Source organism: Rhyacophila brunnea, unplaced genomic scaffold, assembly GCF_057557595.1.
Source record: "Rhyacophila brunnea isolate RB1 unplaced genomic scaffold, BYU_Rbru_1.0 scaffold_13, whole genome shotgun sequence".
Classification (NCBI taxonomy): domain Eukaryota; kingdom Metazoa; phylum Arthropoda; class Insecta; order Trichoptera; family Rhyacophilidae; genus Rhyacophila; species Rhyacophila brunnea.
The window spans coordinates 2,162,016-2,179,484 of NW_028232785.1; the positions used below are offsets into that span (position 1 = coordinate 2,162,016).

A 17,469-nucleotide genomic window follows, 5' to 3' on the forward strand; every position below is an offset into this window, starting at 1 on the left:
TTTTACTGGGTGTTCACTTTATTTAAATTATGTTTTTGTTAATTTTATGAACTATTCTATTCTTCTGTTTTTCATCGAAAATCACACGTTTTTGAAGTCAGGAATCTCTTGTTTCATCCTTTTTCGATACCAAGCACACATAATGCGTTCAAACTTGGTTGCGTGATGGTGTTTCTGCTAAAATACTTGATTCTTTTGAGTGTGGAAAAACATCTTACACTTTCGACTGCTGTCATCGGAATAGGGAAAATTAAGTTTAATACGTGGTTGAACGGTTTCCGATAATCTGTCAATAAGAGTTTTTCTATTAAAATGTTTAATAATGCTGAGGAACCATCAGCATTATAAAAATATCCAAGCTGTAAATAACAGACATTTGACCAGTGTAAATACTTTTGTATAACATCTAGTAAAATAAAAGTACACAAAATGACTCATTCTGGTGAAAAACCATTTAAATTTGACCAATGTGATACTCTTGTATACAATCCGGTACGATGGAAATACACAAAATGACACATTCTAATGGAAAAGACATTTAAATATTATCAATGTGATTTCTTTTGTATAATACCTAGTGAAATGAAAGTACACATTCTGGTGAAGAGCCATTTAAATGTGACCAACGTAAATGCTTTTTTTAACATCTAGTACGTTGAAAATACACAAAATGACTCGTTCTGGTAAAAAACCATTTAAATGTGACCAATGTGATTACTCTTCTATCACACCTAGTGGTATGAATAGACACAAAATGACTCATTCTGGTAAAAAGCCATTACAATGTGACAAATGCAATAACTCTTGTAGAATATCTGGAAAACTGATAAGACACAAAACGACTCACGATCGTAAATATTGTAATTATATTAAATGTTACTTTAATTTAAACAATTTTTACCACCACAATTCACAAATAGAGTCACGCTGTACATTTTCAATAGTAATAATTAATCATTTTCATATATTATCAGTCATTGATTAAGAATAGGTATGTGAACGTAAACGTTGCTCTAAGAATGGCAAAAGGAATCAGATTAGCTAAGAGCAAACGTTGCTCAGAGTAATCTGTCAATAGTTACGATCAGGGATACCGGCTCGAATATTGGATCATATCTATCTATTCATATAACTATCAACAATATTCAAAAACATATCATCTCTTGATAATGGCCTCTGCAATGAGCCCGAAACGTCGAGTAAAGAAGGAAGGACATACGGTGTAAACGGGCGAAGAAGTGACTGTACATATAGTGGCAGAATCATTTTTTGCTGGTCATTTTAGGTCTATCTACGCCAGAGGTGGCCAACCTTTTGCATACCATGCGCCAATTTTGTTCACAGACGAGTGCAGATTCGCCATGCAACTCAAACAACTTTTCTACCTTCTTACGTTCACGGTCGGGGTTGGAAAATAGGGGTAGGATCTACTTTGCTTAGGGGAGGAAAAATAACAACTCAATCACGCAATTAGTTTATGCCAGTTCAAAAAACACACGTTTATTGGAGCACTAATCTACAACAGTCAGAAATGATCTCTTGTACAAGAGGGTGATCGTTTGGATTTCGCTAGTCTTTCAATGTTTGGTGTTAAATTTGTTTCTGAGAGCAGCAGAGAATTCTCAAAATTTGAATCAGTTATACGTGACCTTGTTTTCCTTTTTATCAACTTCATGGATGAAAATGCTTGTTTACGTCTGTATGTCGATCCAAAGCGAATAATATACCTTATTTTTGTGAACATTTTCTTAGCTCTGGGAATTAATGTTCACAGGGTAATGAACGCCAGAAATTAATCATATCAGAAGCATTTTGATCAGGAAAAAGCTCATCAAATTTCATTTTCGATAATGAATTTGTTTTTAAATCAATCAGTTCCATTCGTATGTTATAGGCATCAGCATTACATTTTGTTCACTAAGTGAAAATGGATTTATAAATGTGAACATGGAGTTTTCTTCTTTAGCAAAATTATGAAAACGACTTTCAAAGAACCCTTGTAATATCTTGATTTTTACAATATATTTGGTCAAATTGCCACTATCCACAGCATATTTATTCTGCTCTTTCAACTGTGGTAAATGACAAAAATCCTTATTTTCTAACAGGGATGAACAGTTTTAATTTAATTTTAAATGAAATTATGCTATTTACTAAGCTGTAAAATGATTTGTTCTAGCCTCGTAGTTTTTAATTCAGACCAGTGTCTGTCAAACTTTTCTACTTCACGGCACACTAAATAAAACTGCCTTAAAAAAAAGAATACTGTCAAAACGCGGTTAAAATTAAACAACCAAACACGTAACTCCTTATCTACCATCTGTCACCGCTCTCGTTTTTTTGATTTCATTTCCATGAGCGCTGAAAAACCAACTTCGCAAAGATACGACTATCCAAACAGCAACAGAGATTTAAATGCTATTGTAGCCAATCGAGGATAGGTTTTGACTCCAAAACGATATCAAAAATGCTGATAGAGTTCTCAGCGCCGAAAAGTCTAGCTCAGAAAATGAGGCTTGTGCACAAGGTCGTTTTTTAGATCTATTAAAATTTCCTTTTCTGTTAGTGTCAGGTGTGTACCGTCGAATCTAGGAAATAGATTGATGACTGACTGGTACATTTGATAATCAGGATATGGAAAATACTTGGGAAAATGATGCAGAAAGGAGTTCTAATGTCCTCTGCACTTATTCAAAATTTTAATTTTTTTAAGGATGGGTCTCCACCTGGGAACCAATTAATTAAGCTGTAAGTTTTTAACATTTCTGGTCCACAGGTCTAACTTGTTAGAGAAAGATTTAAATTTTTCTCTGATATTTTCGTTCGCTTCTTGCAGGCTTGATTTGATTTCTCAAAAAGATCATTAAGAAATGTTACTTCCAGCCAGCATTTGTCCTCGTGAAAAAATCATAACCCAAATTTTCAGCATCGAAGAAAGAATATATGAGTCGTATAGCATCAAAAGTAGAATTGTCGCAAACATATCGAAATTTAAGTAAGTATACCAAATTATTCTTCTAAACATAATGTACGACTAGCAATATAATATTAGAATCAAAATCATATCTGTGTGGTATAAAATTGTGATGGAAAATAGGGCTTGGTATCAGAATTAGAACTGTTCTATACTTTGGAAACAAAAGTATAATTATTTCTAAATTCTAAATGTAGAAACATATTTCATGCTATTATAACTCTTAAAACCCAACAAAACGTTTTTCGTCATTTTCTCGAAATGATGAATAACGCACAGATCTACTTTTGATACTATACGACACATAATATTATGATGATGTGCATCTTTTATTTGGTTTTTTTAATGATTATGTTTATAATGCTAATGGATAGCTTGTCACTAGTATAGCGCCAACGCCAAAGACAATTATAATATGGGCATCCTGTTAAGTTTATTATAGAGTGCTAAAACATTAATAAACTTCTAATTTTTCAAATGTGAGATACTTTTATCAATGTAATATAATATCATCAGCGACATGCTACCTTACAAGAAGATAAGCCATCGAATCAAGAAGCCTCTCGTCTTGCTAAGAGTAAAGAGGCAACAATTGGACTTGGATGTCTGAAGAAAACCCCAGCGTGGCTTGCGTGTTTTTCAAGCCAACCCGATTTCGGAATCCTAGAAGACAACTAAATAATATAATATAGTATACCTAAACGGGATGTTGGTATGACCTGGAATTACGTAACGGTGTCGAGCCTCAGGGATTCTTGGAAGTGCGTCGTGGTGTTCATATGGCCCAGCTATAGGCCGGGCTAGGCCGAAGAAGAAGCTTTATTACGTAATTTGGGTCATAATATGTTACATGTACTTAAATACAATCATACAAATCAGGTCAGGCTTTTTGTTTTTTTGTCAACTGCAACATGCGCACCTGCTTTAGGCCATAATGTTGTCGTACAATTTACATGTAACCTGGTTCGGTTCCGCTATGGTATAAGTGACGTCTATTTGTCGATGAAAAGTAATACGATAGAGTAGGTATTTTATTAATGATACTGATTTAAAATAATAAATCTTATCAAAGTCAATTTATCGTATGAACCGATTAGTTGTTCATTGTAACTCAAATACCTACGTATGGACGAAAATATAATTAATAATTATACCTTAGCAACTTACCTTTTATAATCTTTGGGGATTTCTTTTACTCTGGTATCATCATTGTTTACATAATATATATTAATTTGCTATAATAGTTCTCAAAACACGTACCTACGTACATCTAATATTAAAAATCGGCTATTCGTGTCAATAGACAGTTGTGAAACTCATAAAAACTTTTGAAATAAAACATTTTTAATTCAATAAAAAAATAATAATAATAATAATAATAAATAATAAAAAATATAAGTTTTTTTTGCGGTATTGTGCAAAATAGTGTTTATTGGTTTAAAAGATATTCATATTGTAACACAGTTAATTAATGTGTATGGCGTGTGATATTATAATGGGGCGATCTGAGGTAGTTGTGGTACGAAAATCGGCACTTAATTGTAATCATGGTAAGCAGAGGGAGGGAAGTATAGTCATATCCTCCGATCTTCTTCTTCTGTTGTCTTCTGGTGAAAGATCCATCTAAACTTTGTGAGTCCACGTCATGGTCGTCATATTTATATGGTCGATTGTCGCAGTATAGGCACTATATGGTATTATTATCGGTTCTGTTACCCCGTTCTGTGGCCAGTGATACTATCATTTTACATAGTATGGCAAATTATTGTAACTACTACATTTGATAAACCTCGTGGCTGATTTTTATTTCTTCCACGGTTCACCTGAAAGATTCGTTAGTTTAAGCCGTGGGACTAATCAAGAGATCGACGCATAAAGCTTGTTGGTCCTGTTGACTATGTGGTCAGGGTACATGGTTCGGTCGCCAAATGCTTGATAGTGAGCGTCAGCAGAGGGCCGACGTTCTGGGATGTGTCACCAGGTGAAAGCTTTTCGTGTCAAACAATTGAGAGTTTTGTGTGATCCCATCTCCCACACCACTTTGATATTCTTTCGATTGTAGATAACCTACTCTGAAATCTTGTTGAAAAAACTAAGGAATATGTATTTGTCCCTATGGCAGGTGTCTTTTTCTACACATTTAAACTATGAAGTGTACATTTGGCGTACACGGACTTTTGGCGAAATTACTTTGGCTAGAATGTACATTTTTACTAGACGTGAAACCTTGTTTCCACCCACAGAAAATAGCCACTTCGGCTTAGGTGCGTTTAATTGTTTCTGGCCTATGCTGTGTCCACTTATGGGCCTCGAACGAGAGGAGTTGTTTGCCCGGGTCTGAACCCATTCGGGCCCAATAGGACACGCGTATATGGTGGCAACCGAGGCCAATTTTGAGGCCTTTACTGAATTCACCAGAGCGTACGGAGAGCGGGACAACCCCGACCAACATTGCGACTCGTCAAACTAAAGACACTTTGATAGTTGCCGATAAATAAATACAATCCATTTACTTTTGCACTTCGGTGCAAGGTTGCATCACCAGTCCCGTGCGACTCTGCTCGGGACAAAAATGAAGGCTTAAATTCTATGAACTGGCACACTTAAGGGTTATGATAGACGTCGCGCATCGACATGACTGCATATACATAACGGGAGCGGAGGCGGGAACCTTTTTCCAAAACATGGCCTATGCTGTATCGTTGCTTTGAAATAAGTTTACTTCAAATTTATTAAATACATATGAGAATACACCCTTGGAGAACTCCTGCTTTAAGGAAATAGACTTATATGTCAGGGCAATGTTTCTGATTAAATGTATTTGATTGAACATGTAAAATGGTGTCGCTGTACATATTTTACTCTAAGACATACCTTTATAGTAAGCCAAACAATAACTTAGTGGTTTTGTTCACGACTATGGATCATTTTATGTTTCTTTAAGTAACTAGATTGTGTGCTGCAATAATTACATTCAGTGCACTTAAATGGTCTTTCGCCAGTATGAATCATTTTGTGTATAATAAAGTTACTGGAGTGTGTGCAGGAAAAATTACATTCAGAGCATTTAAATGGTTTTTCACCACTATGAACCATATTATGTAACTTCAAGTGAGAACGCCTTCTGCACTTGTAATCGCATAATTTACACTTAAATGGTTTTTCTCCAGTATGAGTCATAACATGTTCTATTAGCTGACTCTTTCGGCAGGTTTTAAAATCACATTTATCACATTTATTGGCTCTTACGGTATGAATAATTTTGTGTCTGTTCAATTTGCCTGCTGTTTTATATCTTAAATCGCACAAATTGCATTTAAAAGGTTTCACGCTAACATGAACCAACATGTGTTCGTTTAAAGTATTTTTATCTCTAGATTTATAATTGCATAAGTTGCATGCATAAGGTTTTTCCCCACTATGAATCAGTTTATGTGTCTTTAATGAACGAGAATCTCTGCATTTGTAATCACATACGTTGCATGCTAAAGGCTTTTCCCCACTATGAATCATTTTATGTCTTTCCAATGTAGTGGAATCTCTGCATTTATAATCACACACGTCGCACATTATTGGTTTTTTTCCACCATGGATCATGCCATGTCGCTTCATGTGACTGATTTTTCTTGTACCATAACCACATATTTTGCACAGGAACGAAATTCCGCCACTATGGATCATTTTATGTTTTTTGAAAACGGAAGCGTTTCCTGTATTATATCCGCATTTCCTGCAAACAAGCCGTTTTATATTGTCATTATTGTTATCATTGCCAGACAAAGACACGCTGTGAACCAATTTGTGTTCCTTTAAAATGTCTTCAGAGAAGAAAAAAGCAAAGCATACATGACATACAAAATTTCTATCATAGAACGTATTTTTTTTCAACTTCAAGCAGACTTCTTTTTCTCTGGTCAGGGCTAATAATTCCTTTTTAATATCATTTTCGTGGATTTCAATATCATAATACGGTAGCGAGGTGTCAATTATAGATTGATCAGGTGTTCTACGCGGATCTAGATGTGCACCTGTAGAGTTGTTTGGTTTATTCAATTTGTCTTGAGGAAAACGTGTTTTGGATCCCATAGTTTTATTATTTTGATCAGATGATGTAGTAGTGACATCACCAACAGGATACTCTTGCTGGAGAGAACATACTTGAAAATCCATTTCCTTTTTAATGTCATGTTGCTGTATGTCAATTTCATCGTAGGAAATTTTGGACTATATCCCAGAAGTATCAGTTTCTCTGTGCAGATATTTAATTTTTTTTTGATGCTGAATGTTTAATTTCTTTGAATGTACATCATCACAATAATATATTCCATTAGAATCGGTGATTCCTTCCTGGTTTAAAGCAAATTTATTTTTTAGATAATCAGGAACAGCTTCAATGCAAACGGAAGACGTGTGACAAGTTCTATGTTCTTGCAGAATGTTTTTGGTTAAAAAGAATCTGTAGCAAAAGTTGCATACGTAATATCTGTAATAAAATAAAATTCTCTTCAATACAAGGCGAGCTTCCTTCCTATTCGATGTATCCAACTCTTGATAGACATCGATTACGTCATGTCGAGGGATAGATGCATTGTCCACAGTTATACGATCATCTCGTTTATATTCCATAATCCGCAATGCTTTATCGTTGTCCAAAGATGATGAAACATGGACGAGATCACTTTCATCAGATGGTATACTGCACTTAATATTGTTGGCCTGGAACGAAAAGAATACAAACAAAAATTAAAAAGTACCTAAGCAGGTTTTTTAAAACAATTTGTTTCTCGTTATCAATAGTGCCTACTCCAGATTTTGTTAACTAAAAACCCCACCGTTAATTGATGTCCGACCATTGTTCGATATTTACTGTAAACAGCCGCTACGTACTACCATGCTTCGAACTCGACTTTGAATAACCGCCAAAGAGAAAATTGCCTGGGAAGCGAATAGGCATGTGAATAATAAAATGACATATTGGATACGATAATAATTACCAGTAGGTACACAATCCACCCCAATGTGATTTCTTTTGTGCATTGCAATTAGAGTGATTTTTTTAAAGCTGTCGGATTATAACTATACGTCCTTGTGATTTTAATATGCTATGCGAGCGATGCCGATGAATAAGAGTACATTATGTAGATTATGAAATAATATTCTATCCGAGTCTCCGTGCAAACATTGTTAATCAAACCATATCTTGCCATGTTACCGGCCATGTTATTTCCTTATTTATCATTTATTATTATTCATCAAAGTGTACCATGCGAGTGCCTACTATGACATGAGGGCATGCACCAAGGACTAGCTTTAGCAAGATCGCAGAACATCATTAAATGTTAGTGCTTTGCATCCTACGTGTAACTTCCTCCCCCCAGCATCCACTCCACCATCACAATCATTTCACTAATTAATTACAGTCCTCGATGAAAAACGCAACCATATATATTTCATACTATTCCGAAGTGTTTAAATTAATAAATATAAAGTAAGTAAAGGTAGCAATAACACAATGGCAATGGAACGTACCTGTGAATCGTTATTAAACATTGACGAATCCAAGCGTTCACCAAACTCTTGAAAGGCTTGTGCTCGAAGGAGAGCCACTTCATTATAAGTCAGAGATACGTCATGCATACACTTGTGGTAGGTCAGAATCTTTTTTGAAGAGAAAAATGCACAACACACGTTGCATACAAAATTATTGAGATGAAAGGAATCTCTTGTCAATTTTAAACATATTTCTTTATCGGGAGCATTCACTATTTCCTGCTTAATGTCATGTTCGTGTATTGTAATTGCATCGTACGGCATTGCGGCTTGTATCTTAGGCATTTTGTGTGCTCCGGGCTGAAAAAAATGAAGAGAATGTTCCTTGAATTATTTTATCATGAATATTGTCATAAATATTGTAAATTCTAATAATAACATATCCTACCGTCGAGCTTACCTATCTTGAATGATCGACTTAGCTTTCCTAATAGCCCATTGCTATATCCTATAATAAATATGACGGTTTATTTACGATGTACAACCATTATGTATGTAGGTGTGTGGATATAGGTATGGATACGTGTGTATACAAATATATATTAGGTGGGTTTATTTGTTGATTTGTAATAGTTAAAAAAATATTATTAAAAAAACTAAGAATATTATTGAAAATTAATTGCTTAACTGATAACTTTTAATTTAAAGACTGATATGATACTCGTAGATATATTAACTCGATAGTTAACTCCATTTATTCCCAATACGTTACCATTGTTCCCAGAAAGGACGATTTTACACCTCTTGAGTGCAGTATTTTTATTGTTCATAATTACTAATGATCTATTATTAGGTTTTGACGATTTATTATACACTTATCGAGTGTATTATTATTAATAAGATAGGGTTTTTTATACAGACTATTAATAATTTGTTTGTTGTATTTTTAATAGTGATCCGAGACTTCATAGGTAGGTGATAATGTTTTTACCTACTTTATTGTATTGATTTAATATATAAGTCAGAGTTAATAGTATTCGTGGTCAGTGTATTATTGCCTTTAGGTGAGTGCACACAGTGCCTCAAGATGCCGAAAGGCGAAACCCGGGTCGCAAAAAGCGACTCAATTGGAATAGTACATAGCTTAAATCCATTAGAATTAGGTCGATGGTATTAATATTATAAATATTGTAGATATAAAATTTATAATATGGATGAGATAATATCTTTCCCTAGTATCAGAAAATGTTTTCTAATATATAAGTAGTATTACAGTAAACTTTGTCAATAAATACTAATATATTTGTTACCAATTAACTATTCACCATACCCAGTAATCATTAAACACAGAAAATGATGATTCGTATGGCAATGTTGTAGATATTTTTTTTGTTGCGTTATTCTTTTTGTCTGTCACCGAAACAATAAATCCTAACTGGCACCTTTGCTGAATTTTAATTGAAAGTATTTTATATTTTCAGCACCTACGTCAACCCTCTAGTTGACGACACTGGTGGTACTGAATTAATTTTAGATAATGGTAAAAATGATTAATTGTCGGAAATCGCGATGCATGTGCGGGCCTTTGTTTCGCCTGTAGTCACTGCATGAAAAAACATGCTAGAAGTGAAAGTAAGTATTGAATGTCGCATGGATAACAACTAAGAGGTAGGTACTAAACAGGTAGGAGGTAGGCAGTATTAAACCAAATTGCAGTGCATAGCAAACACAATGTTTACGTACCTACTAAAACATTCAACAGTGTCAAGTTCGTTTTGTTTTTATTAATAAAACATCGGCTTTCATTTATTCACATTGAAGAATCGGAACGGTTTGTTGTTCAATGGGATATACAACGGTTGGATTTGAGCTGTTTTATGTTATTTGAGCACTTTACCAAATGGTGCTGAATTGTTTAAAGTGCATTTTTTGACAATGGATCCATTTAAAGTAGGTAGCACTCTCTCACAACTTATTTTATCACTCCTCCACTGCTATCTGAATACTTTACCCAGTAGGCACATATTGTTAAAGTACCTACTTCAACAATAGGTATGTTTTACGAATAGTATACTTAATAGGTATTGATATAGTATTGCTCTTTATTGCAGAAAAAACAAGAAAAATCTAAGAATTATTAAGTAGGTACCTATGCAAATTGTTTTATTATTTCTATGGTACCTACTGGTGACAGCTAACAATATCAAAATATTCGAATGTTTTACAGTTCATTCCGTCACTATAATCATTCCACTCCATCACACGATTAGTATTAGTAGGTAGGTACTTACCCGATTCACTTGTTCTGAATAAGAACAACCCTGTTGCGGATCTTCATAAATGTCTTCAATAAGCTCAGTCTTGATGTCAATTAGCTGAGTATCTGTCCTCAATGATATTATTGTCGGGTCTGAAACAATGTTCTGAAAAACCAAACATTGTGTAATAAAATCAAGAATATTTTTAAGAAGACCGACAATACGTGTGAAGCTCGACAAACACTTGAGTGGGCATGGTTTCTATCGTTATCTGACACCAAACTTCATTAAAACATAATGGTACAAGCATATTGCAAACAATACTAATCTGCAATAATGTTTGAATTTTCAATGTCAATTCATACGTATTATAATTAAATTTAAAATAAAACAAAATAATATTATGAATATAATTATGCAGATAACGCCATAAGGACACCTCTAAGTGGAGGAAACTGGTCGATACTCAATTATGTCGACAAATTCAATTGGTATATTGTATATTTATAAAATAAGAATACCTACCTACTCAATGGTAATTCAAAACGAACGTACCAACTTTTCTTATCTAAATCAATCAGTTTAAATGTCACTGGCGACTCATTTATAGTTTTTTTTTAAAGTGTTAAATAGTTTTTTCCACGGTTATTGAAACATTTCCAATTCGATATCCGACATGACTCGGTACATAATATACTTTATAATATCGTTGGTCCCATTATTTGTCGATTCTATGGAGAATGTTTATCCCGAGAAAGTAATAAATAACATTTAAAAACTAACCTCGGCAGCGTGGCGGGGATAATCATCATACTCGTGTTTAATGTAAGCATTTAACTCTGGATTTTTTCCATGTAAGGACACGTCGAACAGACGTTGCTCATTTGCATCAGGCTCGAAGTCACCTCCTTCGCGTTTTACGTCCATTTTACGATTTCAAAGCGTTCGTTCTCTCAGATTATGGAGTCACACTGAAAGCAATCCTGACAAACAGGTTTCTGGCAGCCGTGATAGTAGACGATGATGCTCCCGCCATAGACAAAGGGTACCGAATAGTATTGCCACATTATATGTATTATTTTAATATGGAGAATAACTAAACGAAATAGGTATAATTATTATGCATCCTATCAATTCTATTATAAAATCTAAAAAAATATGAAACATTGGATGTATGGTCGACAATCGACAGTCATTGGTGATATCGGTCTTGATTATTATGGCAGTTGCAATGCAGACGATTTGTCTATAGCCAAGAGATCCAATCGTTTAGCCAATTGTCTATTGGCACGAGTGTCAATATCTTAAAGTCTCGCCTACTACCGTCTGTGCCACAGTCAATTTGATGACCAATTGCATGCATAAAATGGATATTAAACGCGAACGAGAAGACTCCGAACCTGTTGCAGAAGAGAAACAATGGATTGAGGTACCTGTGGCTCATGATCCAAACAGCCAGCTGCTTACCTACATAAAGCAAGAGGACACCGACGAGGCCGGATGCACTTTTGAGGTTAGTTTTTCATAACAGATTGTTGTAGTATGTCGTAGTATTGTTTGTTTTAAGATGTATTTTGTTTCAAATTAATCAATACTACCGACATTGACAACTCTAAATATAAATGTAGATTAGTACCTATTGTTTGCAATAACTATGCTTGTTGTCTATATATTTTTAAGTACTTATTCTAATTGGATAACGAAGGACTCCATATCCTTATTGCAGAGTGTAAGAGCTGAGAATCCTCGAGTGTGTGGTCGAGCTTCAAACGTATTGTCAGTCGTCCTAAAAATAATCTTGGTTTTATGACAAAGGTACTTAATATTTTATTTTTCAGAATATTGTTTCAGACCCGACATCAATAACATTGAAAAGAGATACTCAGCTTCTTGACATCAAGACTGAGTCTATTGAAGACATAAAATCCCCGTTTAATTATGAAGATCAGCAACGGGGTTGTTCTTATTCGGAGCGAGTTCATCAGGTAGGTACTTTTATTTATAACACTGACAGAAATACTGATCGTGCGAAAACTGTAAGAGGTGGAATGAACTGACAACACTCGAATATATGAATAATCAGTAATACCAATGTAGACCAAATCTTCCAAATCTAATTTCTTTCTTTCGACCTTTTCTGATCCCAATAGGATCATAATGAGCCTTATTATAAATAGTATAACCGCTCAAGTCCAACCGTTCTATATCCCATTGACTTAAACTGTCTTGATTCTACAACGCGAATAAATGAAAACCAATGTTTTATTAATAAAAACAAAACGTACATCTTGCCCAACGTTGAATGTCACAATAGGCGGCGGCTCCTCTAATACCATGCAATTGCTACGCACTGCCTGCATTTTTGAAGACATCGCTCAACTTTTCATTGTTATTCATACGTGTATCACTCACTTCGCGAAGAAGAACATGTAGCAGTATTATGAACAATACTCCGTTCGTGAGCGCAAAGCGATTGCGTCCAAATAGATTTGGCCATACTGAATCCCATATACAATGGACGTACCCACCTGATAAACTTTCCATGCAACATTCAGTGCCTACTTTCACGTAACGTACGTTTCTTCATGCGGTGGGTGCAAGCGAAATAAAGGCCCGCACATGATGTCCTTTCTAGAATAATTTATCAGATTTTCCAATACCGATAGTAGGCTGCAACCTTATCACATATCCGATTTGCTTTATTTTAAAATGTAGTTATAAATAAATTATTGTAGTTTCAGAAGACCACTAAACAATCTGATATTAATTTTCAGAGAATTGATTTCAAAGAGTATAATAAAGACACAATAAGCCAAAGCATTCATGAGGTTCCAAAACCCGGTTGCTCTTATTCGAAATGCAATCCAGAAAATCAGGTAGGTACACAATATTCTACAATGCATGTACGTACATATATGGAGAAGTTTATGTCACAGGGTTTGTTTCGACTTTGAAACCACACATTCGGAACAACTGATTCATATGAGATAATAATAATAATTTTTCTTTTTACATGAAATATCTGCACATAATTTATATAGATGATATGGTTACCTCCACAATCGTGAAATTTTTTGAAATAATTGTCAATATGTCACGGATATTCTGTCAACATTATGGATGATACACTGTTTTTGTTATTGGCTGAAGAAAACGTAGGTGTGCGCGGGTAAAATCGCACCTCACATATTCATTTCAATATCTTTGCCTACAGTGAAACTTCCAGGCATAAAAATATAAACACTATTATATCGCCATAAAAATACACAAATATGATTTTTTTTTATTTATACAATCGACGTATTTTTTTAGATTCCGTCAAAATACCCCACTTATATAAAACTGGAGACTGACGTCGAGCTGGTTGACTCGGAAAATAAGATTGCTCAAGAGAATGTACACCAAAGCAATTATGCGAACACTAAACCTAGTTGCTCCTATTCCGAATGCAACCCAGCAAATCAGGTATAACAATCTAATCTATTCATTTAAAATAATCTACCTTAACCGTATGTTTCTATTTACGGGTAGGTTTTCAAAGTAGATGTAGTTTTCAAAGGTCACATAAAAGGGTGAAAGGGTGATATTGGGTGTGAGTTAAGAAATTCGTGCCTATATCCAACTTTTATTTATAACGTTGATCTTTCACTGTTGAAGAATGAAAACAATAGAAACTGAGTACAATTTTCATTAAAAAATGACTTATTTCTATCGGGTGTGCTTGACAGTGTATATAGCTTCATACATCTTCACTTTTTATGCAAGATTCGCCAATTTTGCCTCAAGCTGGTAATATGGAATTTATGACTACAGCAATGGGAACAGCATGTATAATATATTATATAATAAACAGGTTGTTCCCATGCCTGTAGGCACAAATTCTGTATATGAGGAACACCGCTCTTTTGGTGTATCATACCTAAACCGATAGTAGGATGTGCCTCAACAAATATCTTTTTTTTTTAATTTTAAACCTATATAATTAAAAACTCATTTTCATTCTCACAACCCTTCCACTACTACATCGTATACTAATCTCCATATTACAGACAATATTATGTAGTGCTGGGAACATAAACAATCGTTTGAAATTACATATTTAGGATCCTTGCGTATTTCCTTGAAATAAACATACTGATATAAATTATCAAGCCCTGTATGTCAAAATTCCTACATTTCTTTTATTGATTGATATTTGTCTTGTTAATGCAATATCCACCACGTTCTTTTAGTTGATTCCTGCAACCACTGCCATGACATATTTCGCTAGTCTCGGATTGCCAGAGAGGATCGTAGAAGTACAGGAGCCATACGATGAAATTCAGATTGACTCTCAAGACATTAAAAAAGAATTGGGCGTATGTGAAACGATTACTAATATAGTCAGTCGCACTGCTAAACGTAAGCAAATACAATCTTACGCCACAGATCCAAAATTATTATTGGCCGTAATAAAGTTACAAAAAAAATCGTTTAGTAATGAAAATTTTGTGTGCAGTTTTTGTTTTGATTTTTTTGCATCGTTATCTCTATTGAGGCTTCATAAAGCGTGTCATAAAAATGTCAAAAATCTAAATATAATAAATCATTCTGATAAAAAGTCATTTAAATGCGACCAGTGTAATTACTCATGTTTGACATGCAGAATGATGAAAATACACAAAATGACTCATTCTGGTGATATGATCGTACATCAAATGACTCATTTTGCTGAAAAGCCTTTTAAATGTGCCCAATGTGAATACTCATCTAAAACATTTAGTAAAATGAAAACGCACACAATGATTCATTCTGGTGAAAAGCCATTTAAATGTGACCAATGCGATTACTCTTGTAGACAATCCAGTGCAATGAAATTACACAAAATGATTCATTCTGGTGAAAAGCGATTTAATTGTGACCGTTGTAATTACTCATGTGTAGCATCTGGCACAATGAAAGTACACAAAATGATTCATTCTGGTGAAAAGCGATTTAATTGTGACCAGTGTAATTACTCATGTATAGCATCTAGCACAATGAAAATACATAAAATGATTCATTCTGGTGAAAAGCCATTTCAATGTGACCAATGCGATTACTCTTGTATACAATCTAGTGCAATGAAAATGCACAAAATGAATCATTCTGGTGAAAAGCCGTTCAAATGTGTCAAGTGCGATTACTCATCTATTACATCTGGCATGATGAAATTACACACATTGACTCATTCTGATGAAAAGCCATTTAAATGTGACCAATGTAATTACTCTTGTAAACAATCTAGTGCTATGAAATTACACAAAATGACTCATTCTGGTGAAAAGCCATTTAAATGTAACCATTGTGATTATTCTTGTATACAATCTGGTCCAATGAAAAAGCACAAAATGACTCATTCTGGTGACAAGCTAATTAAATGTGACCAATGTAATTACTCGTGTATCGAATCCGGCACAATGAAATTACACAAAATGACTCATTCTGATGAAAAACCATTTAAATATGACCAATGTAATTAATTTTCTAAAACATCCGGTAAGATGAAATTAAAAACCTAACTAAATTTCTGGCGAGAAGCTAATTAAATATGACCAATGTAATTAGTCAACGTGTGGTGGCATGAAATTCAATAAAATGAAATTCTGGGTAAAAGCTATTTTCTTGTGACCATTGTGATAACTCTTGAATACAATCTGGGGCAATCAAAATACACAAAATGATCATTCTGGTGAAAAGCCATTAAAATGTAACCTATGTAATTACTCATGTATTCGATCCAATAGTTGAAACACACAATATTCCTCATTCTGGTGAAAAGCCTTTTCAATGTTGAAAGTTTAGTTATAAATGCATTAGATATGGTACTTAATTGTGACCATTGTAAAAACTCTTGTAGAACATCTAGTAAGTAGAAATTACTTAAATTAGACATTCTGGTGAAAATCCATTTAAAATTGACCATTATGATTATTATTGTAGAACATCCAGTGCAATAAAAATACACAAAATTACTCATTCTGCCAAAAAACCAATTAAATTTGACCAATGTGATTACTCTTGTATAAAATTAGGTAGGATGAAAATGCACAAAAAAACTCTTTCTAGTCAAAAGCCATTTAAATGTAATCAATGTGATTATTCGTGCGTACAATCTATGCAGCTGAAAAGACACAAAGCGTCGCATTCTGATAAGAGATCAGTTAATTTTCTCATGTGTCCGATCTAATAGGCTTAAATCTCACAAATCGTTACATTCTGGCAAAAAAAAAAATACTACTGTGACAAATTTTTCTATAACCCATATATTTTAATCACAAAAAATCACATGTAATGTAGGCGTACATACAACTATTTATTTAGAATTTAGATGATCGTTTACTCTCAAATTAAGAAGTATGTTGATTCGAATCTGTTATCGGTATAACATAAGTACTTAGATCAGTAAGTAATGATTATGTTTATTATAAGCAATGCTATTAGTTGCCGATATATTTTATTCAAGTTTAAGTCTTTTTGTAATTATACAAAAAAAAAACAATCTGCACCCTTTTCTGAAATGATTTCTACAGATAATTCAGTGCGGTGCCCTATTTATATAATTATTTTAAAAGAAAAAACGATAGCTGCTTCTCAAACAAGGTGTATGAGGGTAGAATACTTATGAACCTATATTACTTAAATAAATAAAATAAATAATCGTGTAGTTTTTGTCTAAAGTTGGAATGTCTCGTTTTCATGTTATGATGTGTCATGTTTTTACATGGC

General features: G+C 34.0%; 1 protein-coding gene and 1 long non-coding RNA gene across 3 annotated transcripts; one reads left to right on the plus strand and one right to left on the minus strand.

The window, feature by feature from the left end:
* Positions 1 to 4,381: 4,381 nt before the first annotated feature.
* LOC147076122 (uncharacterized) lies at positions 4,382 to 11,738 on the minus strand. 2 transcript variants are annotated; one of them, XM_085941190.1, is made up of 4 exons: positions 11,506 to 11,738; positions 10,756 to 10,887; positions 8,504 to 8,824; positions 4,388 to 7,690 (listed from the first exon to the last, which is right to left on the minus strand). In XM_085941190.1, the coding sequence occupies exons 1-4, from the start codon at positions 11,647 to 11,649 to the stop codon at positions 7,199 to 7,201; spliced, it is 1,089 nt and encodes a 362-aa protein (XP_085797316.1). In that variant the 5' UTR covers positions 11,650 to 11,738; the 3' UTR covers positions 4,388 to 7,198. The 2 variants fall into 2 exon arrangements, with proteins under 2 accessions (XP_085797317.1, XP_085797316.1); XM_085941191.1 differs by lacking the exon at positions 10,756 to 10,887 and having other exon boundaries at positions 4,382 to 7,690.
* Positions 11,739 to 13,483: 1,745 nt separating this feature from the next.
* LOC147076123 (uncharacterized) lies at positions 13,484 to 16,964 on the plus strand. The gene is made up of 3 exons (XR_015069581.1): positions 13,484 to 13,598; positions 14,035 to 14,187; positions 14,955 to 16,964. It is a non-coding gene; the product is annotated as an uncharacterized LOC147076123 (long non-coding RNA).
* Positions 16,965 to 17,469: the final 505 nt, after the last annotated feature.

What these genes read in the sequence shown, in the direction of transcription:
- LOC147076122 (XM_085941190.1), bottom strand. Translation starts at nt 11,649, where the DNA reads ATGGACGTAAAACGCGAAGGAGGTGACTTCGAGCCTGATGCAAATGAG. An exon ending in ATCCCCGCCACGCTGCCGAG is followed by an intron (nt 10,888 to 11,505) that starts GTTAGTTTTTAA and finishes TTGGTTTTTCAG; the next exon opens with AACATTGTTTCAGACCCGAC. An exon ending in TGTTTAATAACGATTCACAG is followed by an intron (nt 7,691 to 8,503) that starts GTACGTTCCATT and finishes TTTTCGTTCCAG; the next exon opens with GCCAACAATATTAAGTGCAG.